This window comes from Nycticebus coucang, chromosome 5 (assembly GCF_027406575.1).
Source record: "Nycticebus coucang isolate mNycCou1 chromosome 5, mNycCou1.pri, whole genome shotgun sequence".
Classification (NCBI taxonomy): Eukaryota; Metazoa; Chordata; class Mammalia; order Primates; family Lorisidae; genus Nycticebus; species Nycticebus coucang.
The window spans coordinates 30,594,333-30,615,184 of NC_069784.1; the positions used below are offsets into that span (position 1 = coordinate 30,594,333).

At 39.1% G+C, this 20,852-nt stretch overlaps 1 protein-coding gene across 1 annotated transcript in view; it reads right to left on the reverse strand.

Moving 5' to 3' along the window:
- Positions 1-20,852, reverse strand: part of FRRS1 (ferric chelate reductase 1) — a 60,885-nt gene that overhangs the window by 31,076 nt on the left and 8,957 nt on the right. The window contains exons 2-8 of the mRNA XM_053592623.1: positions 18,791-18,986; positions 16,264-16,400; positions 12,722-12,816; positions 11,543-11,690; positions 8,878-9,060; positions 2,716-2,814; positions 683-830 (exon numbers count right to left, since the gene is read on the reverse strand). Coding sequence (XP_053448598.1) covers positions 683-830; positions 2,716-2,814; positions 8,878-9,060; positions 11,543-11,690; positions 12,722-12,816; positions 16,264-16,400; positions 18,791-18,986 — 1,006 coding nt within the window. The remainder of the gene's footprint in view (positions 1-682; positions 831-2,715; positions 2,815-8,877; positions 9,061-11,542; positions 11,691-12,721; positions 12,817-16,263; positions 16,401-18,790; positions 18,987-20,852) is intronic.

A 20,852-nucleotide genomic window follows, 5' to 3' on the forward strand; every position in this document is an offset into this window, starting at 1 on the left:
TTGGGCAGGTTTTCCTATAAGAGCCACCATATGGGCGGTGCCTGTGGCTCAGTGGGTAAGGCGCTGGCCCCATATACCGAGGGTGGTACGTTCGAACTGGCCCCAGCCAAACTGCAACAAAAAAATAGCCGGGTGTTGTGATAGGACCTGTAGTCCCAGCTACCATAGAGGCTGAGACAGGAGAATCGCCTAAGCCCTGGAGTTGGAGGTTGCTGTGAGCTGTGTGACACCATGGCATGCTACCGAGGGTGATAAAATGAGACTTTGTCTCTACAAAAAACAAACAAACAAAAAAAGAGCCACCATCTCTTGCAATAACCCCAAAGGCACTGTTTCTAGGGTCCCTGCAATGCTAATGTCACCACATTCAGGAAAACCCAAAGATAAAGCTTCTTGCAAGGTATTTATAGCTCTTCTGGTCTCAACGCAACCAACCAGAAGCCATTCTGGATTGCTGCCTTATAATATGAGTGACACTCTACTTTTACCTACTTTCCAGAGAAACAAAGCTAGAAAGTCAACCAAAAATTCAATTTTTAGGCAAAAACAGAAAAGGGTTACACGTATAACTCCTTACCCATAAGTGTGTACCTTATTACAATAGTCTTGCCAAAGGGGTGGGGGGGGTTGAAGGGAGGGGAACAAAAATCTTGAAAAGTTTCATTTTTATCAATATACTTACCACCATTAGCTGCACCACCTGCTAGAAATATGTAGTAGCTTGTGTTTAGATCAAATCTATTCTTAACCCCAGGAAGGGTAATGTTTCTTCTGAAAGAACACTGCATAATACCATCTGCCAACCTCCACGCCATATCCTCAAGAGTATCCTACAAACACACACAATGCGTCTTCTTAGCACTTCCCAAATATTTACCAAAAACAAGATATGATCAAAATCCTGCCCTGTTCAATTTCCTTTCTTTTTTGCTTTGCCTCCAGTGTTACTGTTTTTCCACTTCCTCTTTAAAGAACACAAGAAATATTTTCTCCCTGTTTATTTGTCTTTATCCCACTTGGCAAAAATAGTATTTTTACTTGGAGCCAGAACCCCACAATTCTTCAACCCAGGTTGGAAATGTCAGCAGATGTACTAACTCCATTTGGCCACTAGCAGACAATCAAAAACACTGAAGAAACTATCAGTAATGCCCCAAGAGCCCAAATGCACATGTAACTGGGGAACATTCCAAGCCAGCTGTGAGAGTCAACCCCATGGGAAAGCTCTGTACAATCATGTCATTAGGCGCTAGCTACTGTTCAGTCAGAGCTCATTTGCTAGGTCATTAAGTGACAGCTACGGCTCCTTCAGGGCTCATTGCTTGTCTGTTTCCCTACAGAAAAGACGTTCCTCTACCTAACATAGCCCACCTTTGACCCAGACACAAACACAAGGCACTTAAGACAGCTGCCCAGGCCACCAGCCTTTGCCAAATGTGTTCCTCCTTCCCACTGATCAAGAAATTCTGTCACTAACATAATTCGCCTCCTGAAAACTTGTCTGGGGCTACGTATGACGGCTTATGCTTGTAAACCCAGTGCATTAAGAGGCTGAGCTCAGGGCGGTGCCTGTGGCTCAGTCGGTAGGGCGCCGGCCCCATATACCGAGGGTGACGGGTTCGGACCTGGCCCCGGCCAAACTGCAACCAAAAAATAGCCGGGCGTTGTGGCGGGCGCCTGTAGTCCCAGCTACTCGGGAGGCTGAGGCAAGAGAATCGCTGAAGCCCAGGAGTTGGAGGTTGCTGTGAGCTGTGTGAGGCCATGGCACTCTACCGAGGGCCATAAAGTGAGACTCTGTCTCTACAAAAAAAAAAAAGAGGCTGAGCTCAGCACTTCCAGGAGTTCACACAGCTCAGTAACACAGCAAGACCAGTCTCTACAAAAAAAAATTGTAAAAATTAGCCACGTGTGGTGGCGTGTGCCTATCCTCCCGGCTCAGGAGGCTGAGGCAGGAGGATTATTCAAGTCTGGGAGTTTGAAGTTGCAGTGAGCTATGATGATGCCTGCCAACAGAGCAAGACCCTGTCTCAAAAGAAACAAACAAAAAAAGAAAAAAAAACTGTCTATAAGCTTTTAAAATGGGCCTACCACTCCATCTTAAAAAAACATAAAATGCTTTTTCCTAAGATGGAACAAAAAGAACTTAAATTACACAAGGAAGAATTCATCTTTTCCTACAAGAAAAATTCGAGACATTTGTCATGTGCTATCTAAAAGATAGAAAAGCCGGGCATGGTGGCTCAAGCCTATAATCCTAGTACTCTGGGAGCTCAGATGAGTGGATCTCTTGAGCTCAGGACTTCAAGACCAGCCTGAGCAAGAGTGAGACCCCATTGCTACTAAAAATGAAAAACTAGAGGGGTGTTGTGACAGGTGCCTATAGTCCCAGCTCTTTGGGCACTTGCTGAGGCCAGGGGATCGCTTGCACCCAGGAGATTGAGGTTGCTGTGAGTTATGATGCCATAGCACTCCACTCAGGTTGACAGAATGAGAATCTGTCTCAAAAAATAAATAAATAAACAAAATAAAAGAATAAAATAAAGTAAAATAAGAGTGTAGAAAAATTTCTCAGAGATCATGGTTAGAGAAACCTTGTTCAAGCTAGGCTGTAACTGCAGGAGCTGGAGACTGTCCTGCAGCAAGCCATGCCAGAGATAGCCACAGAGCTGGCAAGTGGACCAGCCGTGTGCAGGTTCCCAGAATTTTCACACCCACCTTAGAGTCCATCACTGGGTGACTTCGCCCTGTCAGATGGGAGGGCTGTATGTTCACGGTCTGATCTTCACGAACACACAGATAAGCATCATCATCACCCTGAAAAACAATTTCAATGGAAAAATTTTAAGGAACTTCAGCATTTTGCTTTAAAAAAGAAAAATCCTTAAGGAAATTAAATATTATTTCATTCATGCTTTTAAACATAATTTCCTGACTCAATCTTGAATGATATTATGAATTCTAGAGAATTGGCTGTCCAGAAAATTGTATTTAATTAAAAATAATTTTGTTATAATACAATAACACAATTATAGTAGCACTTTAATCTTATCATTTTTAAGATAATTTTTGTTATAATACAATTTCAGTGTTATAAAATCACTAAAACTTCAGAATAAAACAATAGATTAAGACCAACATATAACATGTCCTTATGCTCATATATCAATCACGAACTGAATGCCACTTTAATGCTTTTCTGTATATTCATCTAAATCTATTTGTATTCATACTTATTTTCTCCTTCCCAGATAGAAAAATACACAGTTCTGTTACCTTATTTTCCACTTAACTTACCATGAACATTGTTCCAGATACTTATTTGAAAATAAATAGCTACGTCCTACATATCATGATTGTGAATACACTGCATTATACTTTGAAACTTTGTTTCATGCTTGCATTAAAAAAAAAAAAGAACACACTCTCTGAAAAACACAGTGCCAGATTCTGTGGAAGAAATAAAGATGACTAGAATATGATTCTGACAATCTAAGGCTATGTTTTAAGGAAGGAGACAGCCACAGTGGTCCATGAAATAGAATAAAATAAAGTTTTAGGCAAAGTGATATGAAAAGACAAAGTGTATATGGCTAGAGAATTGGAAAAAGCTTTTCATAAAAGATAGTTATTAAGCAAAATTTAGAGAAGAAAATTAATTTGTATGAGGATAAAGTAGAGCTGAGATTAAAGGAAAGGTTTTTCAAGCTGAAGAATTTTTTGGACCATCATGTATACAAATATAAAAACATATGAAAATTTTAGGAAACAAGTAGTTTTGTTAGCTAAACATATATGTAAAGAAAGTATTCTAAGGCTGGAAATGCCAACAAGTATTCCTAAGACTTGGGAGACTATTGAGATGAATGCTAAAGAAAAAGAACAATTTTCCTATAATTACTAAAGGTTCACCAAAGGTCTGGGGAGATATTTGTGAGACAATCTCTACTGTGACTTGGGAAGGGAATTCCATGGCTGTGTGAAGGATGAAAAGGATGGGGCGATCAGGAAGACAAGGAGACTACTGAGGAGTCACTGCGGCAGTCCAGAAGAGGACAATAAAGATGTAGGTCAAGTCGGAGATGGTGGCACTGCAGTAGAGAGGAGGGAAGACGTATGTTAGACAAAACCAGAATTGCTTGGGAGAGCCACAGCAATGCACATATTAGCACCCAAACACTGATTTTTAAATACTATTGCAACTAAAGGAAAGCTAAGCTCCTTTGAGAAGTGATGAAGTCTATGAAAGCATTGGTGGAGAATACCTTGATACTGCAGAAGAAAAGACATGCTCAAAAACTGATGGAGACACACCAAAAGGGCAGAGAAACCTGCTTGAACGTGCTCCCACTGGCCACATTTGGGTCATTGTGACCATCCAAAAGATGAATGGTGGTGATAAAACTACAATGCAATGGACAAAAGGAATCCATTAGTTCATAGTGTTACTCAGAAAGAAAAGGGCAAGTGTAGAGGAAAGAAAGCTCTTCTTTCCAGAAGAATATCAGTTAATAAATAAGTTAGAAAATCACCATTTTGCACCCACATACGTAAGAATTGATTCAGAGAAGAAACATCAATAAATGCTAAAACTGGGTGGTGCCTGTGGCTCAGTGGGTAGGGTGCTGGCCCCAGATACCAAGGGTGGCGGGTTGAAACCCGGCCCCAGCCAAACTGCAATGAATAATAGCCGGGCGTTGTGGCAGGCACCTGTAATCCCAGCTACTCGGGAGGCTGAGACAAGAAAACTGCCTAAGCCCAGGAGTTGGAGGTTGCTGTGAGCTGTGACGCCACAGCACTCTGCCGAGGGCGATAAAGTAAAACTCTGTCTCTAAAATAAAATAAAAGCTAAAACCATTTGGTAACAAGTTATTCAGGAACAGAACGTTCATCCAGACTCAAAGGATCATCCCTAATATTACTTATTAATTACAAAAAGAAAATAATACTTTCACCCTGGAGAAATCTGCAGACACCTGTGATCATCAATAATAGAACCATTTGACATTATGCAACTTTTGATATGATGCACTGATGTGAAAATGACATCTCTTATGTAGTATCTGTGCCAACAATCTTAACATAAATCTGTTTTATAAATTAAAGTGGCCTGAAGAAAAAAAAAAGCAAGAAAAAAGGTAGGGTAATTATACTAAAGTAAAGGAAACCAAAGAGATATACCAACTAAACTCACTAAATGATAATTTATTGGATCTAGGATAGAATTTTTTTAAGAAGGCTATAAAGAACGTTATTGGGGAAATTGGAAATGGACTATATATTTCTTTAAAATTATCATATCATTGTTAAATTTTCTTAATATGATAAAGATGTTGCAGTGATTGTTAAAGAATGTCTTGTTCTTAGGATACATGTTAAAAACCTTAGAGATAAAACATCATGATACATACAATTTATTTTCAAATAGTTTTAGGGAAAACACCACATAAATCAATTGCAATGGATGCTATGGGTGAATATACAGAGACAGGAGGAGAGAGAAAGCTCAAGTGCTTACAAACTAGGCGAGGAGCTGATGGGTGTTTATTCTTTCAACTTTCATGTAGGTTTAAACTTTTCAAAACAAAAAGTTAGAGATAGAAAAAGGACCTGAGAAATGAATGGAAGGGAGGAATCTAAGCCACATGGCAGCAGCAATGAAAGTTCTACAAATTACCTTACAAGAAGCAAGCAAGCAATAGCAGCCGCTGCTTTTCTAACATTGCTGTCAATCACCAAGAAAGGGATTCTAAGGAGACATCAGAAAGGAAGATAATAATTTCAGTTTTATAGATGTTGATTCGTATTATCCAGGAACACTCAACTGGAGGAGACCAGCAGCAGCCAGGAATCATAATCTAGCGTCTAAGAGAGTTCAGGCCTGGGAAGATGCTGGAATTTGGGCACTGACGGATCACGTGTGGAACAAGACGATATGGGGCAGGGGAAGGAGAAAGATGGACACTAATAGTGTGTGTACTTGAAAAACCTTATATGATGTAACAAAATATCTCAGATATGGAAGATGTATGCGCAGTTAAGTTCTCACTCAAAGTCAAGAGGTTCTTTCTTGGAAGCCTTGACTTTAAGCAAAACGACATGTAACAAAACAATTTTTTCCCTCATTAATATTATAGCAAAATGATGTTGAGGGCTTAGAGTCTGGGAGTTGAGGGACACTGAATTTGACTTTGATATATATTTTCATTTGTCATGGAATACTCTTCTTTTAATTCTTTTTTAGGCATTTAACTATATAGCAATGATTCTTAGACCATGATTTGTTGAGGGAAATTATATCATTGAAAACCTGATATACATTATTCTACTTGAAGTCACAGTTTCCCAGACCCTGTCAAGGACATTAAGTGAAGACTTACTATACTTGGAAATTCAGTTAAAATTCAGACAGTAGCAAGTCATTTTTAGCAAAAAATATCAGAAATTATACAATTCATCAGTTTTAGCAATGAAGTGTACTACCAAAACAATTCCTATAATCAATTTACGAGGCAAATTGGGAAAAAAATATAATTTAGGATTATCTAATCAGCATTCATAACGTCAGATGCCTTCAGTATTTGAATTTATATTATATACTCAAAAGAAATAGCAGGTCATAAAAATACCTAAAAAATTAAAAATAACAACCAAAAATAGAAATAACCACTTTAAAAATATGTTTTGTGGATGATTCATTTCCCCCAATTTAGGCAAACAGGTGTATAGATGATTTTAATCATTAAATAGAATTGCTCTGTAAATCAACTACACCTGCATAATTAAGTCTTTTTTATAAACATTTTTGATGAGCACTACACTAGGAACAGATAAGATTTCTAAGTAAGAAAACTATATCCTGAATTAGAGATAAATGCTTTTGTGCCATCAATGCCTACAATTTAGAACAGAAATAACTGGCCTACCTGTAGGCTACTCATTACCACATTCAAGGTAATAATAGTGTCTTTCCCTCATGCTTATAGATTCTATGTGACCAATGGAAGTAAATGTTTTAGCAAGAATCTGGGATGTAAAGTCATTAGAGTAAGTCAGGATTTTTTTTTTTTTTTTTTGAGATAGAGTCTTGCTCTGTCACCTGGGTAGAGTGCCATGGCATCATAGCTCACAGCAACCTCAAACTCTTGGGCTCAAGTGATTCTCTCGCCTCATCCTTCCAAGTACCTGGGACTACAGGTGCCCACCACAACACCTGGCTGGTTTTTCTATTTTTTTTAGTAGAAACGGGGGTCTTGCTCTTCCTCAGACTGGTCTCAAACTCCTGAGCTCAAGCAATCCACCTGCCTCGGCCTCCCAGAGTGCTAGGATTACAGGTGTGAGCCACCACATGGCCAAGTCAGGACTTTTTGAAATGACTTGAGCATATATCCAAATGTGTGCTGTCCTTCAGAGACGAACCCTAATGAATCTCTACATGTATTCAACAAGTTAATCCTTTTTACACTTATTTTCAGAATTTCCTTCACAGCCAGTTTTATCACATTCACACAGCTACATGCCCTTCCACCACCTTTTATTATTGCTGTATGGTCCCATTTTATTGTTAACCCAGTCTCATTAGTTACTTTCTACATCAAACTTGATTCATTTTTTCCAGCACTGAGATTATTCAAAAGAACATGCTACAGGTCTGATGGCAGTTACAAAAGGGAAGTGGGGGGGACGTTCTGAGCAATTGCAGCAGCATCTGAGACAGTATAAAATTTCCCGTAAAAACAACTCGGAAGGGGCAAGATTCATAATCTGTCTTATATGCTATTTTTAAAGCATATGATGGATTTTATATCTCATACATTTGATTTATATCCTTTGTTTAATGACAGAGGATAGCAACTGCACACTAGAGGTATGTAGTAAAATCTGTAGGTCATATACACATACTGAAATGGCATTCCACTAAAATAAAAAAAATTACACCAGCTTGATATAATTCTTGCAATCACTGTGACAACAGTGCACTTAAAGGGAAGGTGTTATTTCTTGTATCACAGCCATGTCACATTTCCTTTTCTACTTTTGAAATGTGATTCTCTAAAGAAGTGGTAATACGCTGAAATCCGAATAGGAAGAAAACTCTCAGCAATAGACGCTTTGCTTTTGCTAATGTGGAAACAAGGAGCTTTCTCCATTCATGGTCATCCCAGGCTCCCCAGTGGCAACTCAGTTTGAACAAGACTTAACGCATATCCTGGGGACAATACTCTTCTTCCTGCTCCCTGGGAAACCAGGATGCTTGCCAGCCCTCTGCTCTCCCACACCACAGCACAAGGCTGCCACCTACAGGGTGAATTTAGTCCATTCAACTCTACCCAGGGAGTGACTCCACTTGAAACAAATGCTGTTTTTCTGCAGATCTGACAAAGGACCTCACTGTAACATATTTTGCTAGATATACAGCCTTGATTCTCTATTTGTAAAATGCACTGATGACTACTAAAATAGGACACCAAGATCAGGAAAGCATGCTCTCGTTCTGGCCACGTGGGTAAACAACTGTGGTTTGAAAGGCATTATACAAAATGTGACATTGTGTGCAGAGCAACTTTTTTTTAACTTGAGTTTCTTGCTTTATCACAAAGATAGACAGACATAAAACAGCAACTCTCCTAGAAATAAAATGATTTTGCTAACTTTCCTTAGAGCAACTTGTTCTTGGAGGTCTATAATTGCCTAACTGTTAAAATCATAAAATATTCAAAACCATTGAACTTGGGATCTGTTCTAAGTTAGTTACTCCTTTCTCATTCCACTCTTAATTATGATCATTTGACTCTGAAACAAAAAGCTAATCTACCGTTGATTAGAGCTCAGCTCACTATTGTCCTTTCATTACCACGTATGCAAGTGAGAGGTACAAACCATCCATCGGTCCTGAGACAGCGCAAAGGATAAATAGCCTCTACTGGGACCACTCATTTCAACCAGCACTGATTGGTCATCTCTTGTGAAGGACAAGAAGACACAGACAGCCTCCTTCTCTGGGTCACAGTTCAAAGGACTCCTAATACAGAACTTCTTGTTCCCACAGTCAGAGGCACTGAACTAGAAAAATGATAGGGGGAAAAAAAAAATCTTAATTATAAAAGAAGCAGTTCACTACCAATGACAGAAGAGCCATTATCTTCAAGTATGGGTTTTAATGAGAATACCTTTTCATAATAAGGATGCAAATAAGAAAACAAAAGACACATCTTAAACTAGAAATGATCAAAGCAATAGTTAGGTTGTGAACTTTTACATTTAATTAATTTTAATTAAAATTTGGAAAACGTAACAGTAGTTGGACTGTAATTGTGCAAGAATATTAAAGTTTCTTGAATACACAAAACATTTCACATTCAGTATGTTCTGGAGCAAAATTTCTGGTAAATATTGAGAGACATTTTGGGGAATATTTACGTCCCTAACACTTAATTGACATTGACATTCTTGCACAAAGCATTTCCTTCAGTTCTCTAAGGTGAAATTTTTAAAAAGCAAACAAACGTTTCAAGTTATTATATTTAGATTTTGGATTCTGCTTCTAGAATTCAGATTCAAATATGATACTGAAATAACATAAGAAAATATGGTTACAAGGATATATAACTACCATTCCAAATAATAGTAATGATTTAGCGGAAAGAGAAAGAACAATCTACAATGATTTAATCCAGAGCTTCTTGATAAGGAACGCAAGAGGAAGAGTCTTAAAAAGCATCAGCTCTACAATTCGGTGGAGGAATGGGCAGCCCCTGTTAGAATGGGCAGTGACAGGGTATCTTAAAAGAGAGCCAAACATTATATAACTGGATTTAATGGAAATTTAAAGCCATTTCATAGTAGAGTGAAGAAAACAAACCACTAGGAACCAGGAAATTTTTGTCTCTGCTGTCCTCTTTACTCCGCCACAGTTGCCAAAGAATTTATTCTGCCGGGATCCCTTTACCTTCAATTATCTAACAGAAAAACTGAAAGAAAGAGACCTGGGAGTTTCTTTTAGCTCTAAAATGCTATTATCTTATGACTCTGAACGAACCTCCCTGTAATTACAGATTATAAACTTGGCACAGAGACACAAGAAAAGTTCTGATAAGAGCTAATGCCTTTTATGTGAATATGTGAAAAGACAATAATATTGTCAATCAATTTCTTTTTTTTTTTTTTTTTGTGGTTTTTTGGCTGGGGCTGGGTTTGAACCCGCCACCTCCGGCATATGGGACCAGCGCCCTACTCCTTGAGCCACAGGCGCCGCCCTATTGTCAATCAATTTCTACTGGGAAACTCAGGTCCAAACTGACTATTTATTCCCCTAAAGCAGATTTGAATTAAATAAGCATTAAGACTAAACTGAGAGCTGGTACAAATAGTAGATCTAATTGTATCGTCAAACAAAAGTACAGCATTCGTAATAATGTGATCAAATGTGATATCATATATTAAAAATTTTTAAGAGAAAGAAAACAAAATAAGACATTATATAGAAGCAATGTGCTTTACTTAGCCTCCCCTATGTAGACAAAGAGGTACTAAAGGATAATAAAAAGAAGGGAAAAAAAGGAACTAATGTTTACTGAATATGTATTAAGTGCAAGGCACAGTTAGAAAACTTCCCTTCATTATTTTAATTCTGACAGTTACACTAAGAGTAATATTATTATTCCTGATTCTATTGGTGAATAAATTGAAACTTTGAAAATTAAGTAATTTGTCCAAAGACACATAGAAATTAGATAAGTCTTCAGGCCCACATTTGTTCTCAGAACTGTAACAACCTGCCCCAAGACACTTTTTATTATATCCATTTGTGAATTACGATCTCTAATGTATCAGGATTTCCTGCAGTAAAACTCTTCTTTCTAAAGCTTCTAACATGCCAGACCCTTTCCAAGATATGTTTTGTCAATCTTAATTCTTTTAATTCAGACGGCCTAAATGGAATTCTACATGATGACTTTGCAAGAGATTTTCTGTGGTTCAGCATACAGAGTTTCCTAGTACTCTTTGACCTTAATGAAATAACATCTAAAAGTGCTATCACTACTTCAAGGATCTCCTCCAAATCTTATCTATATTTACCTTAAGCTCTCTCTCTCTTTGACATTTGGCTGTATGAAAGAGAGAAAGTTGTTGTTTCATCAGATTTGTTTTCAAATGAAAATATATCCACTACCAGTACACACTACATATGAATGTCATAACTACACACAAACCTTGAACATGTAGGGTCTTGAATTCTCTTTCCTCTAACCTTGAACTCATAAATGCTGTGCTGAGAACTTCCTTCAGATTCCTACCGAGAACCCAAAAACTTGCTACCACAACCCAAGATATCTTTGAACTTGGCCAAGCTCAGGATCGCAATTTCCAAACACAGATACAGGTGCACCTCTTTGCTTAGAAAAAGTAAGTAAAGCAAATTTACTTTTATGTAATGTCTTATTTCTTTTTCTTCTCTGCTACATTTTATAATATATGGACATTATATTTGATTACATGTTATTTTGGATTGCATTTAGTAAATGCTAGTTAAAATGTTACTTACTGATTTAGTTAAATGGGAAACTGGAGGCGATGTTGGCAAAGATGGTGCTGTAGCTTGAGGTGTTGTAAAAGGAAGTGCATTTGGCTGTGAAATTATGGGACTAGGAATTTTCACCCAGTAGATTTTATACTTCTCAACAACTGTGGCTCTGAAATGCAATACCAGCAAGATTAGAACCCTGATTACGGCTCACCACAATCAAATCAAAACTTTAAAGGAGAAAAAAAGGAAATGAACTAGAATCACATGACTTAGTACTTAACAGTACTACTGATTTTGTCTCAAGCAAATTTCTAACAACTCCCTTCTGCCCCATCACTAGATGATATTTTTTTGCTTTCTCTTCCTCTGTCCCTCTCTTTCCTCACTTGTCTGTTCTTTGGGCATATTCACAACAGCCGTGAATGCCAGACCCAGAGACTAAACTGCACAGATTTCTACTCCGTGGCATACGCTGATAAAGAACATGCTACCACTCGTTTCATAGTGAACTATTCGAATTCTTCCAAAGGGCATGTGTGGCAGACATTTATAATGAGAAACTATATAGAGGCTGCATAAATAGCCGTCAGCTCTTACTGGGGTCACACCACTTTTGCACTTCTACCTAATACACAGGTGCAAAGCTGTGTTACTGTGTGCTGGGGACCTGTGTGCAAAGTGAATCAGAAAACAGAGACACAGATAGAAATCCCAGCCTTAAAATATATTTCTATAACACCCCCCAGGAGTCATTATATGGCTTTATGATACTCCCTTTGCACATAAGATTAATGAAGGAGTGCTATTTTAATTCTACTGACTTTCATGATTCTTACGAACATGCAGCGGCCTACTTTCTGGACAATCTAATCTGCAAGTCATAACAGCAAAAAAGTCCCCCAAACTTGTATTCTCACTCAAAAAGACTGATGGCTTTTTAAGTATTAACTGATGGCTCTCATTAGTATTAAGGCAGCACAATACTTCATTCACTCAAGAAGTGTCTATTAACTGCCTGTTAGGTATCAAGTCCTGTGCTAGGCGCTGGGCACATACTGAGGGGAAAAAACAAACCAAAGAGCATCAGCAAGGTGGTATCATTACTACATCAATACAGATGAACATCCAATAAATGCGAATATGATAACTTCTATGATATCAATGACACTAGTTAGAGTTGTAAACCCTTTTACTCACAGAAACTGTATGTGATTTGGAGCACTGCTTGGAGCATTCCAGTAGACTTTAATTTCTGTTTTTTTGGATGGACTTGTATGACTCACAGCTGATCCCTGAAATAAAAGGGAAAAAAACTACATTCAGTCACTCGACAGCTCACCATGGCTGGAACTGCTATCATTTTGTAAAGAAATTTATCAATGCATGACCCTGGCATTCTGGTGGAGACAAGTTTATTTAGAACACGTATTCAAATACTCAATAATAACATGTTGACTGGCTAACCACAGACTAGCAGCTGGTTCTGTGAATAAATTAGAGTCAGCAGAAATTTAAGAACTGAAGAGAGTCAGGAATACTGGGTATGTTAATACGAGATAGAGCCTGCTCATTATTTTATTTACACTGTAAGTTTATATACTTCCATGAATAGATACAAACAGAATGCAGAAGACTCATCAAAAGAAAAAGATTCATCCTGCCTCCAAACACGTAGCATATTTTAGTAATTCTTTGCTCTTGAACAGTCCTGTTGCCTGTTTTCATGCACCTGGCAAACTCCTACTCATTCTTTGAGGCCTCCCTTGAAGATCATCTCTTCTGAGACATTCTCCCCCAATTCTCTCCCTCCTGTGTATGCTTCTAACCAAAGTTATCACACTGTTCCGTGCATGTGTCTGTCCTATGTCCAGATGTTCTATTTAAGTATAAGGTTAGGAGTTCTTCAAAGAATAAGAGTAAATCTTGCTATATCGACATCCCTCACATCCAGGGAAGTTTGTAGATAGATAGATGGATAGATTGAATGGATGAATAAATCAATAAATGGCAAAAATTAGACCTGTCACACTCTAGAACTAGAGGTTTAACATCAAAACCCTTTAAAAATCAGTGTAAGAATCAATATGCTATGAAACATCACAAGTTGTAAACTCTTCAAATTACTGCCCTACCTTTTCTGGGATGCTGTGCAAAAATGTACGCACATAGTAAAATTAAGAGAAAAGTCTGAGCATTGTGAATTTATCTAAATGTCTACAACATGGGTTTAATGTCATTATTTTTCTTGCAACTATCATCCTGTCGTGAAAAGACCAAAAGAAAGCTGAAAAGGAGCAATTACAACCTACAGCTGGCCACTGCACAACGTGAGTTCGAACTGCATGGGTCTACTCAGATGTGGATTTATTTCCTTCTTTTTTTGATGGGGGGACAGAGTCTCACTTTGTCACCCTCCGTAGATGGCTTTGCATCGTCATAACTCACAGCAGCCTCAAACTCAAGCCATCCTCTTGCCTCAGCCTCCCGAGTAGCTGGGAGATGCATAGCTAGTTTTAGAGACGAGGTCTTGCTCTTGCTCAGGCTGGTCTCGAACTGGTGAGCTCAAGCAATCCACCCACCTCAACCTCCCAGAGTACTAGGATTATAGGTGTGAGCCACTGCACCTGGCCTGTTGATTTATTTTCAATGAATATATTGAAAAAATTTTTAGAGATTTGTGAGAATTTGAAAAAGCTCACAAACTTCATAGTGTAGAAATATTGAAAACATTAAGAAAAAGTGAGGTATGTCATGAATGCATAAAGGACATGTAGATACTAGTCTCTTTTATCATTTACTACCACAAAATATACACAAGTCTATTATGAAAAGTTAAAATTGATTGGCTGAGCACAGTGGCTCACGCCTGCAATCCTAGCACTCGGGAAGGCCAAGGCAGGTGGATGGCTTGAGTCTAGGAGTCTGAGACCAGCCTGAGCAAGAGTAAGACTCCCTCTTTACTAAAAATTAAAAATATATATATATAGGCAGGCATTGTAGCAGGCACCTGTTGTCCCAGCTAGCCAAACCCAAGAGTTTGAGGTTGCTGTAAGCTGTGATGCTACAGTACTCTACCCAGAGCAACAGAGTGAGACTCTGTCTCAAAAAGAATAAAAATTAAAATTAAAATTCTTTTGGTATTAGCCAATTCCCCTAGCCACACAAAACCCCATGATTTCAACACCAAAGGTGTGGAAGTTGTCAACTGGCCCCAGACACAATGTCTCTAATTCAGCCTCTAGATCCCTGGTCATAAGGACCTTCCGGCTCACTACACATGGAACTCTGTGGACAGGATTGTCAGCGCCATGGAAGAGAACCTTGACAGACAGAACATCACACAGGTCTGCAAGGAGCCATGTACACCAGAGCTAGAGGATTCAAATCCAGCCCAGGCCTGCCAAACAACAATGACAACTAACTACAACCAAAAAATAGCCAGGCATTGTGGCGGGCGCCTGCAGTCCCAGCTACTTAGGAGGCTGAGGCAAGAGAATCACTTAAACCCAAGAGTTTGAGGTTGCGGAGAGCTGAAATGCCACAGCACTCTACTGAGGGTGACATCGTGAGACGAAAGAAAGGGAAGGGAAGGGAAGGGAAGGGAAGGGAAAGGAAGGGAAAGGAAGGGAAGGGAAAGGGGAGGAGAAAGGGAGGGAAGGATAGAAGGAAAGAAAGAGAGAAAGAAAGAAGGAGAGAAAGAGAAAAAGAGAAGATACTGTTGTTACAGAAAAAGTTGTGAACGCCATCAAGCCCAAAACAATAAATTCCTGCTGGACCAAAAAAAAAAAGTGGGAGCAATGCCTGTGGCTCAAAGGAGTAGGGCGCCGGCCCCATATGCTGGAGGTGGCAGGTTCAAACCCAGCCCCAGCCAAAAACTGCAAAAAAAAAAAGTATCCAGATGTTGCTTATAACTTCAGAGCTCTTACGACAAAGCCAACCAAGGAAGTCATCAAAGACATCATGGATATCAAAAAAAGATGGGGGAGGAGGGTGGTGAAAGAATTTTAAGACATGGATCGGGAGGTATTCAAGAGCTAATAGACACCACACTGCAGGAGTTAGCAGAAGACATCTTGAGGGAGATGAGAGCTCCCTAACCAGGGCCAGACAGTGAGGAAGAAGACCATGAAGAAGCAGAGCCAGAAACAGACTGGCCTTGGCCAAGCCAGCACAGGGGGCTGATGATTCAAGACGGCTTTGACGTCTTTTGCAACATGGACACTTCTGTGATAGTAGCACTGACACTAAAGTGGGAGAAGCATTGGTACCGGATAGCAACATTTTTAGAGAAACAAAAATGTCAGACAGAGATGAGGATATACGTCTATAAAGTTACACTGTGTGCCTGCCTCCCCTGCCTCCTCTCCACCTCCTCCATCTCTTCCACCCTGAGACAATAAGACCAGCTCCCTCCTCTTCCTCTGCAGCCTATTCAAAGTGAAGACAAGAATGAAGACCTTTCCCGTGATCCACTTCCACTTAATATTTTCTCATTCTGATTATTTTCGTAATAACATTTCATTTTCTCTAGCTTACTTTACTCTATAACATACAAAATGTGCTTTAATAGACTGTTTAAGTTATGGGTAAGGTTTCCCATCAAGAGTAGACTATTAATAGTTAAGTTTTAGGAGGAGTCAAAAGTTACGTGCAGATTTTCAACTGGGGATGGGCACAGGGAGCAGGGGATCAGCGCCCCTAAACCTTACATTGTTCAAGGGTCAACTGTAAACACAAACCTGTATGTCTCCACAGGTCAAAAGTTGTGACACGTGACTGTCAATCAGTGTGAAGGAGCCAATAGGATGACCATTCAAATCTTCTGCATTACGAGCTTCTAGGAGAAAGCCTTTAAATGGTGGCCCTGACAAAGTAACTGAGAAACACATTGGTTAACAGATTTAGCAACAACCCAAAAAGGAATGCTTAGATAAATACAGGAGGTACATCACAGCTAGAATCAAGTGTATGTATGCAAAACCACTCCTGGAGAGAAGAGTAGAAATTAGCCTATAGACAAAGAAATTCTAAAATAAACTATGGTCCAGGCACAGTGGCTCACGCCTATAATCCTAGCACTCTAGGAGGCCGAGGTGGGTGGCTTGCCTGAGCCCAGCAGTTCAAGACCAGCATGAGCTAGAGTGAGACCCTAATTCTAAAAATAGCCGAGCATTGTGGCAAGCACCTGTAGTCCCAGCTACTACGGAGGCTAAGGCAAGAGAATCGCTTGAGCCCAAGAGTTTGAGGTTGCTGTGAGCTATGACAACATGGCGCTCTACTGAGGTGACAAAATGAGACTCTGTCTCAAAAGAAGGAGAGAAAGAAAAAGAAAGAAAGGAAAGGAAAAGAAAAGAAAAGAAAAGAGGCAGCACCTGTGGCTCAGTGAGTAGGGCACCAGCCCCATATACCGAGGGTGGTAGATTCAAACCCCACCCCGGCAAACTGCAACAACAAAAAAAATGGCCAGGAGTCGTGGTGGGCACCTGTAGTCCCAGCTACTTGGGAGGCTACGGCAAGAGAATCACCTAAGCCTAGGAGTTGGAGGTTGCTGTGAGCTGTGACAACACAGCACTCTACCAAAGATGATAAAGTAAGACTCTGTAGAAAGAAAGAAAGAAAGAAAGAAAGAGAGAGAGAGAGAGAGAGAGAGAGAGAGAGAGAGAGAGAGAGAGAGAGAGAGAGAGAAAGAAAGAAAGAAAGAAAGAAAGAAAGAAAGAAAGAAAGAAAGAAAGAAAGAAAGAAAGAAAGAAAGAAAGAAAGAAAGAAAGAAAAACTGTTTCATAGGACATTCACTCTGTGAGATATTAATAGCCCTTCCACAGAGGGAGGGAAAGTAGGTAATGGTCAGGGGGCAGTCCATAGGGTTAAATTAGTTTGGAAAATGCTAAATGAAAATAAATAACGGCTCGGCGCCTGTAGCTCAAGCGGCTAAGGCACCAGCCACCTACACCAGAGCTGGTAGGTTCGAATCCAGCCCAGGCCTGCCAAACAATGACAACTACAACCAAAAAATAGCCGGGCGTTGTGGTGGGTGCCTGTAGTCCCAGCTACTCGGGAGGCTGAGGCTAGAGAATCGCTTAAGCCCAGGAGTTGGAGGTTGCTATGAGCTGTGACGCCACAGCACGCTACCAAGGGCGACAAAGTGAGACTCTGTCTCAAAAAATAAATAAATAAATAAATAAATAAATAAATAACTTGCTTCTTTACTGCAAATCCCTTAGGCTGTTTAATATGCCACTATGCAGACAGAGACAGAGCTATACCTCTAAGAGGTGTATCATATACATGTATATCACATGTTCCAAACCTATCTCTCCACACACCCCTTTTGTTAGTGAGTACCTATTTCACATTTGTAGAGTTGCAGAAAATAAAGTTTGCAAAATTCTTTCAGGTATGCCTTTAACAATCAGTCTACGCTTTGCCAGAGGGATTAAGAAAACCCTAAGAAATTATATTACATCAGAAAGGACAAGGGTTTATTATAATTTAAATTAGACAAAATAAACTTTGCTTTTCTCTTCTATGAGGTAATAGTATTAATAAAGATCTATTAAATAATGATAAAACTTATTTTAAAACTTGTTCTGAATGGATTTCTGAACAAATTTACATACAACTTAAGTAATACAGTCATCTTTAATAGTTAAGGAAAAAATAATAAGACTTTTCATCAAGATAGTTAACCCCTGGCCTACAATCCTAGCACTCTGGAAGGCGGAGGTGGATGGATGGATTGAGGGCAGGAGTTCAAGACTAGCCTGAGCAAGAGCGAGACCTTATCTGTCCTACAAATAGAAAAGCTAGCTGGGTGCTGTGGTGAACACCAGTAGTCCCAGCTATTTGGTTGGCTGAGGCAAGAGAATTGCTCAAGAGTTTGAGGCTGCTGTGAGCTATGACACCATGACACTCTCTCCAAGGCAACAGAGTGAGACTCTTTCTCAAACAACAAAAACAAACAAGCAAACAAAAAATAGTAACCCCTGAATTGTCAGATAGGAGGTAATTCATAGATCACTTAACTTAATTTCAGAACATGGAAAAAAGCTTTTCTGGTACTTTGTAAGAACATATTCACTTATAATAAACAAATTGATAAAGTTTCTCCCCCCAAAAAAGAACAGAAAACATAGGATATATTAGATGATGTACAAAAACAAGTGAACAGATTTAAATGTAACAGTCCAAATCCAATAATAATAAAGATCTAATGAAGAGTAAAAAAGCGAAACTCAAAATGTAAATAAACTCATTCTAGCACAGTACCTTGGATCTGATCTCCTGGTCTGAAAGTCGTCTGACTCACGGAAATGCTGTGAACAGGACCAGACTGGGGACTGTAACCATGCTGAGGCATCATTCCCTGGCAGGACTCCGTCACTTTTCCATTGGGATAATTAGCCACAGAACTAATGAGCAACAGAAGTATGAAGGCACCAGGAGTAAATTCAGGAACTGCCATCTCAAAAAGAAGATAAAAAGCACATTAGTATAAGATGTAATTTAAGTAAAATATAGAAGCCTCAATATCACAAGACTGTAGTTCTAGATAATGACTTCTTTTCAATGTTTAGCTAACCATATTCTCAAAATACATAATAAAAAGAATGTGATGTGTGAAGTTTGACCCAGGTTTGAATCTCATGTTTACCAATTACCAACTATGAGACTTTGGGCCAATCACTTAAGCTTCCATTTCCTTATCTGAAAAATGAGGAAACTGGCTTGGTGCCCGTAGTTCAGTGGTTAGGGCACCGGTCACATACACTGAGGCAGCAGGTTTGAACCCAACTGGGGCCTGCTAAACAACAATGACAAATGCAACAACAACAACAAAAAAGCCAGGCATTGTGGCAGGGGGTGCCTGTAGTCCCAGCTACTTGGGAGGCTGAGGCAACAGAATTGCTTAAGCCCAAGAGTTTGAGGTTGCTGTGAGCTGGGATGCCACCTACTCTACAGAGGGTGACATAATGAGATTCTGTCTAAAAAAAAGAAAATGAAGAAACTAAGATACTCCCTTTGAAATTTTTTTTAATTATTTCATAATATTAAGAGGTTACAGAAGTTTTTATTATGTGGCTAGCTTTTACAACGCTTAAGTCAGGGCTGTTAGTCTGCTCATTATCTGAATAGGGTTCATTGTACCTATTAGGTAGGTTTATGCCTCTCCCCTCGGTAGCTGAATAATATCAACCAAATCACTAAACCTCTCTAAGTCTCAGTTGCCTCATTTACAAAATACAACAAGTGAACCAGAGGAATTCAAGACCACCTTCATACAAACTAATTTTATGATTTTAGAAAAGCAAAGTAGAAAAGCATATTGGAAATTGTTCAAACAAGACGTACAAGACAGGAAAGGGAGTGAGTAAGACCCCACCAGGGGTCTGTCGTTCCTTAGGAAAATATGACAAACAGGGTCACAGAGGGAAATGGACAATAGCAACTCCTTTGTCCTTTGTCAAACGGTGACTGTTCAAGGTAAAGTTCTGTCTTCACGATACTAGTAATGATAAGTTTTCCAGTTAATGTTTTAAGATACAACATTTTTTTCAGACTATTAAACATTAATTCATTAGCCAACCTCTACCAACAGATCACATAATTGTGACAGGAGAAAGAATGAGAGTTATTCAGAGAAACACTTAAGTAAAAATAATGGAATGTCAATAATAAGTTATTCTATTATGAGGTCATCTTCCCAGAATAGGAAAAACTACCAATTTTGTATTTTTTTAAAAAAACATTAATTTCACATTTTACTGTGTATACAATATGGAGGATAAACAAAAAATATCATAACTTGCATTTTGTCAGCCCAAGACAAACACAGACCTTTCTTTTCTTTTTTTTTTTTTTTTGAGACAGAGTCTCATTCTGTAGCCCTGGGTGGACTGCCATAGTGTCATCATCATAGCTCACAGCAACCTCAAACTCTTGGAGTCTAGTGATCCTCAGGCCTCAGCCTCCCAAGTAACTTGGTCTACAGGCACCCACTGCAATTCCCAGATAGTTTTTCTATTTTTTCTAGAGACAGGGATTACAGGCATTAACCATCATGCCCAGTCTCTCTGTGTGTGTGTGTACGTGTGTGTATGTGTGTGTGAAGACAAAGTTTCACTACATTGCTCAGTCTGGCCTTGAACTCCTATCCTCATTCAATCCTCCCACCTTAGCATCCAATGTAGCTAGGACTGCAACCACATGCCATTGCAACCGGCTTTGACCTGTTATTTTAAAAGATCAAAAGATGGGTTATCCTGATTCTCTAGCTGAAATATTTCCAAACCTGATAAGATTTATTTGGTTTTCTTTCTTGCCTAAAAGA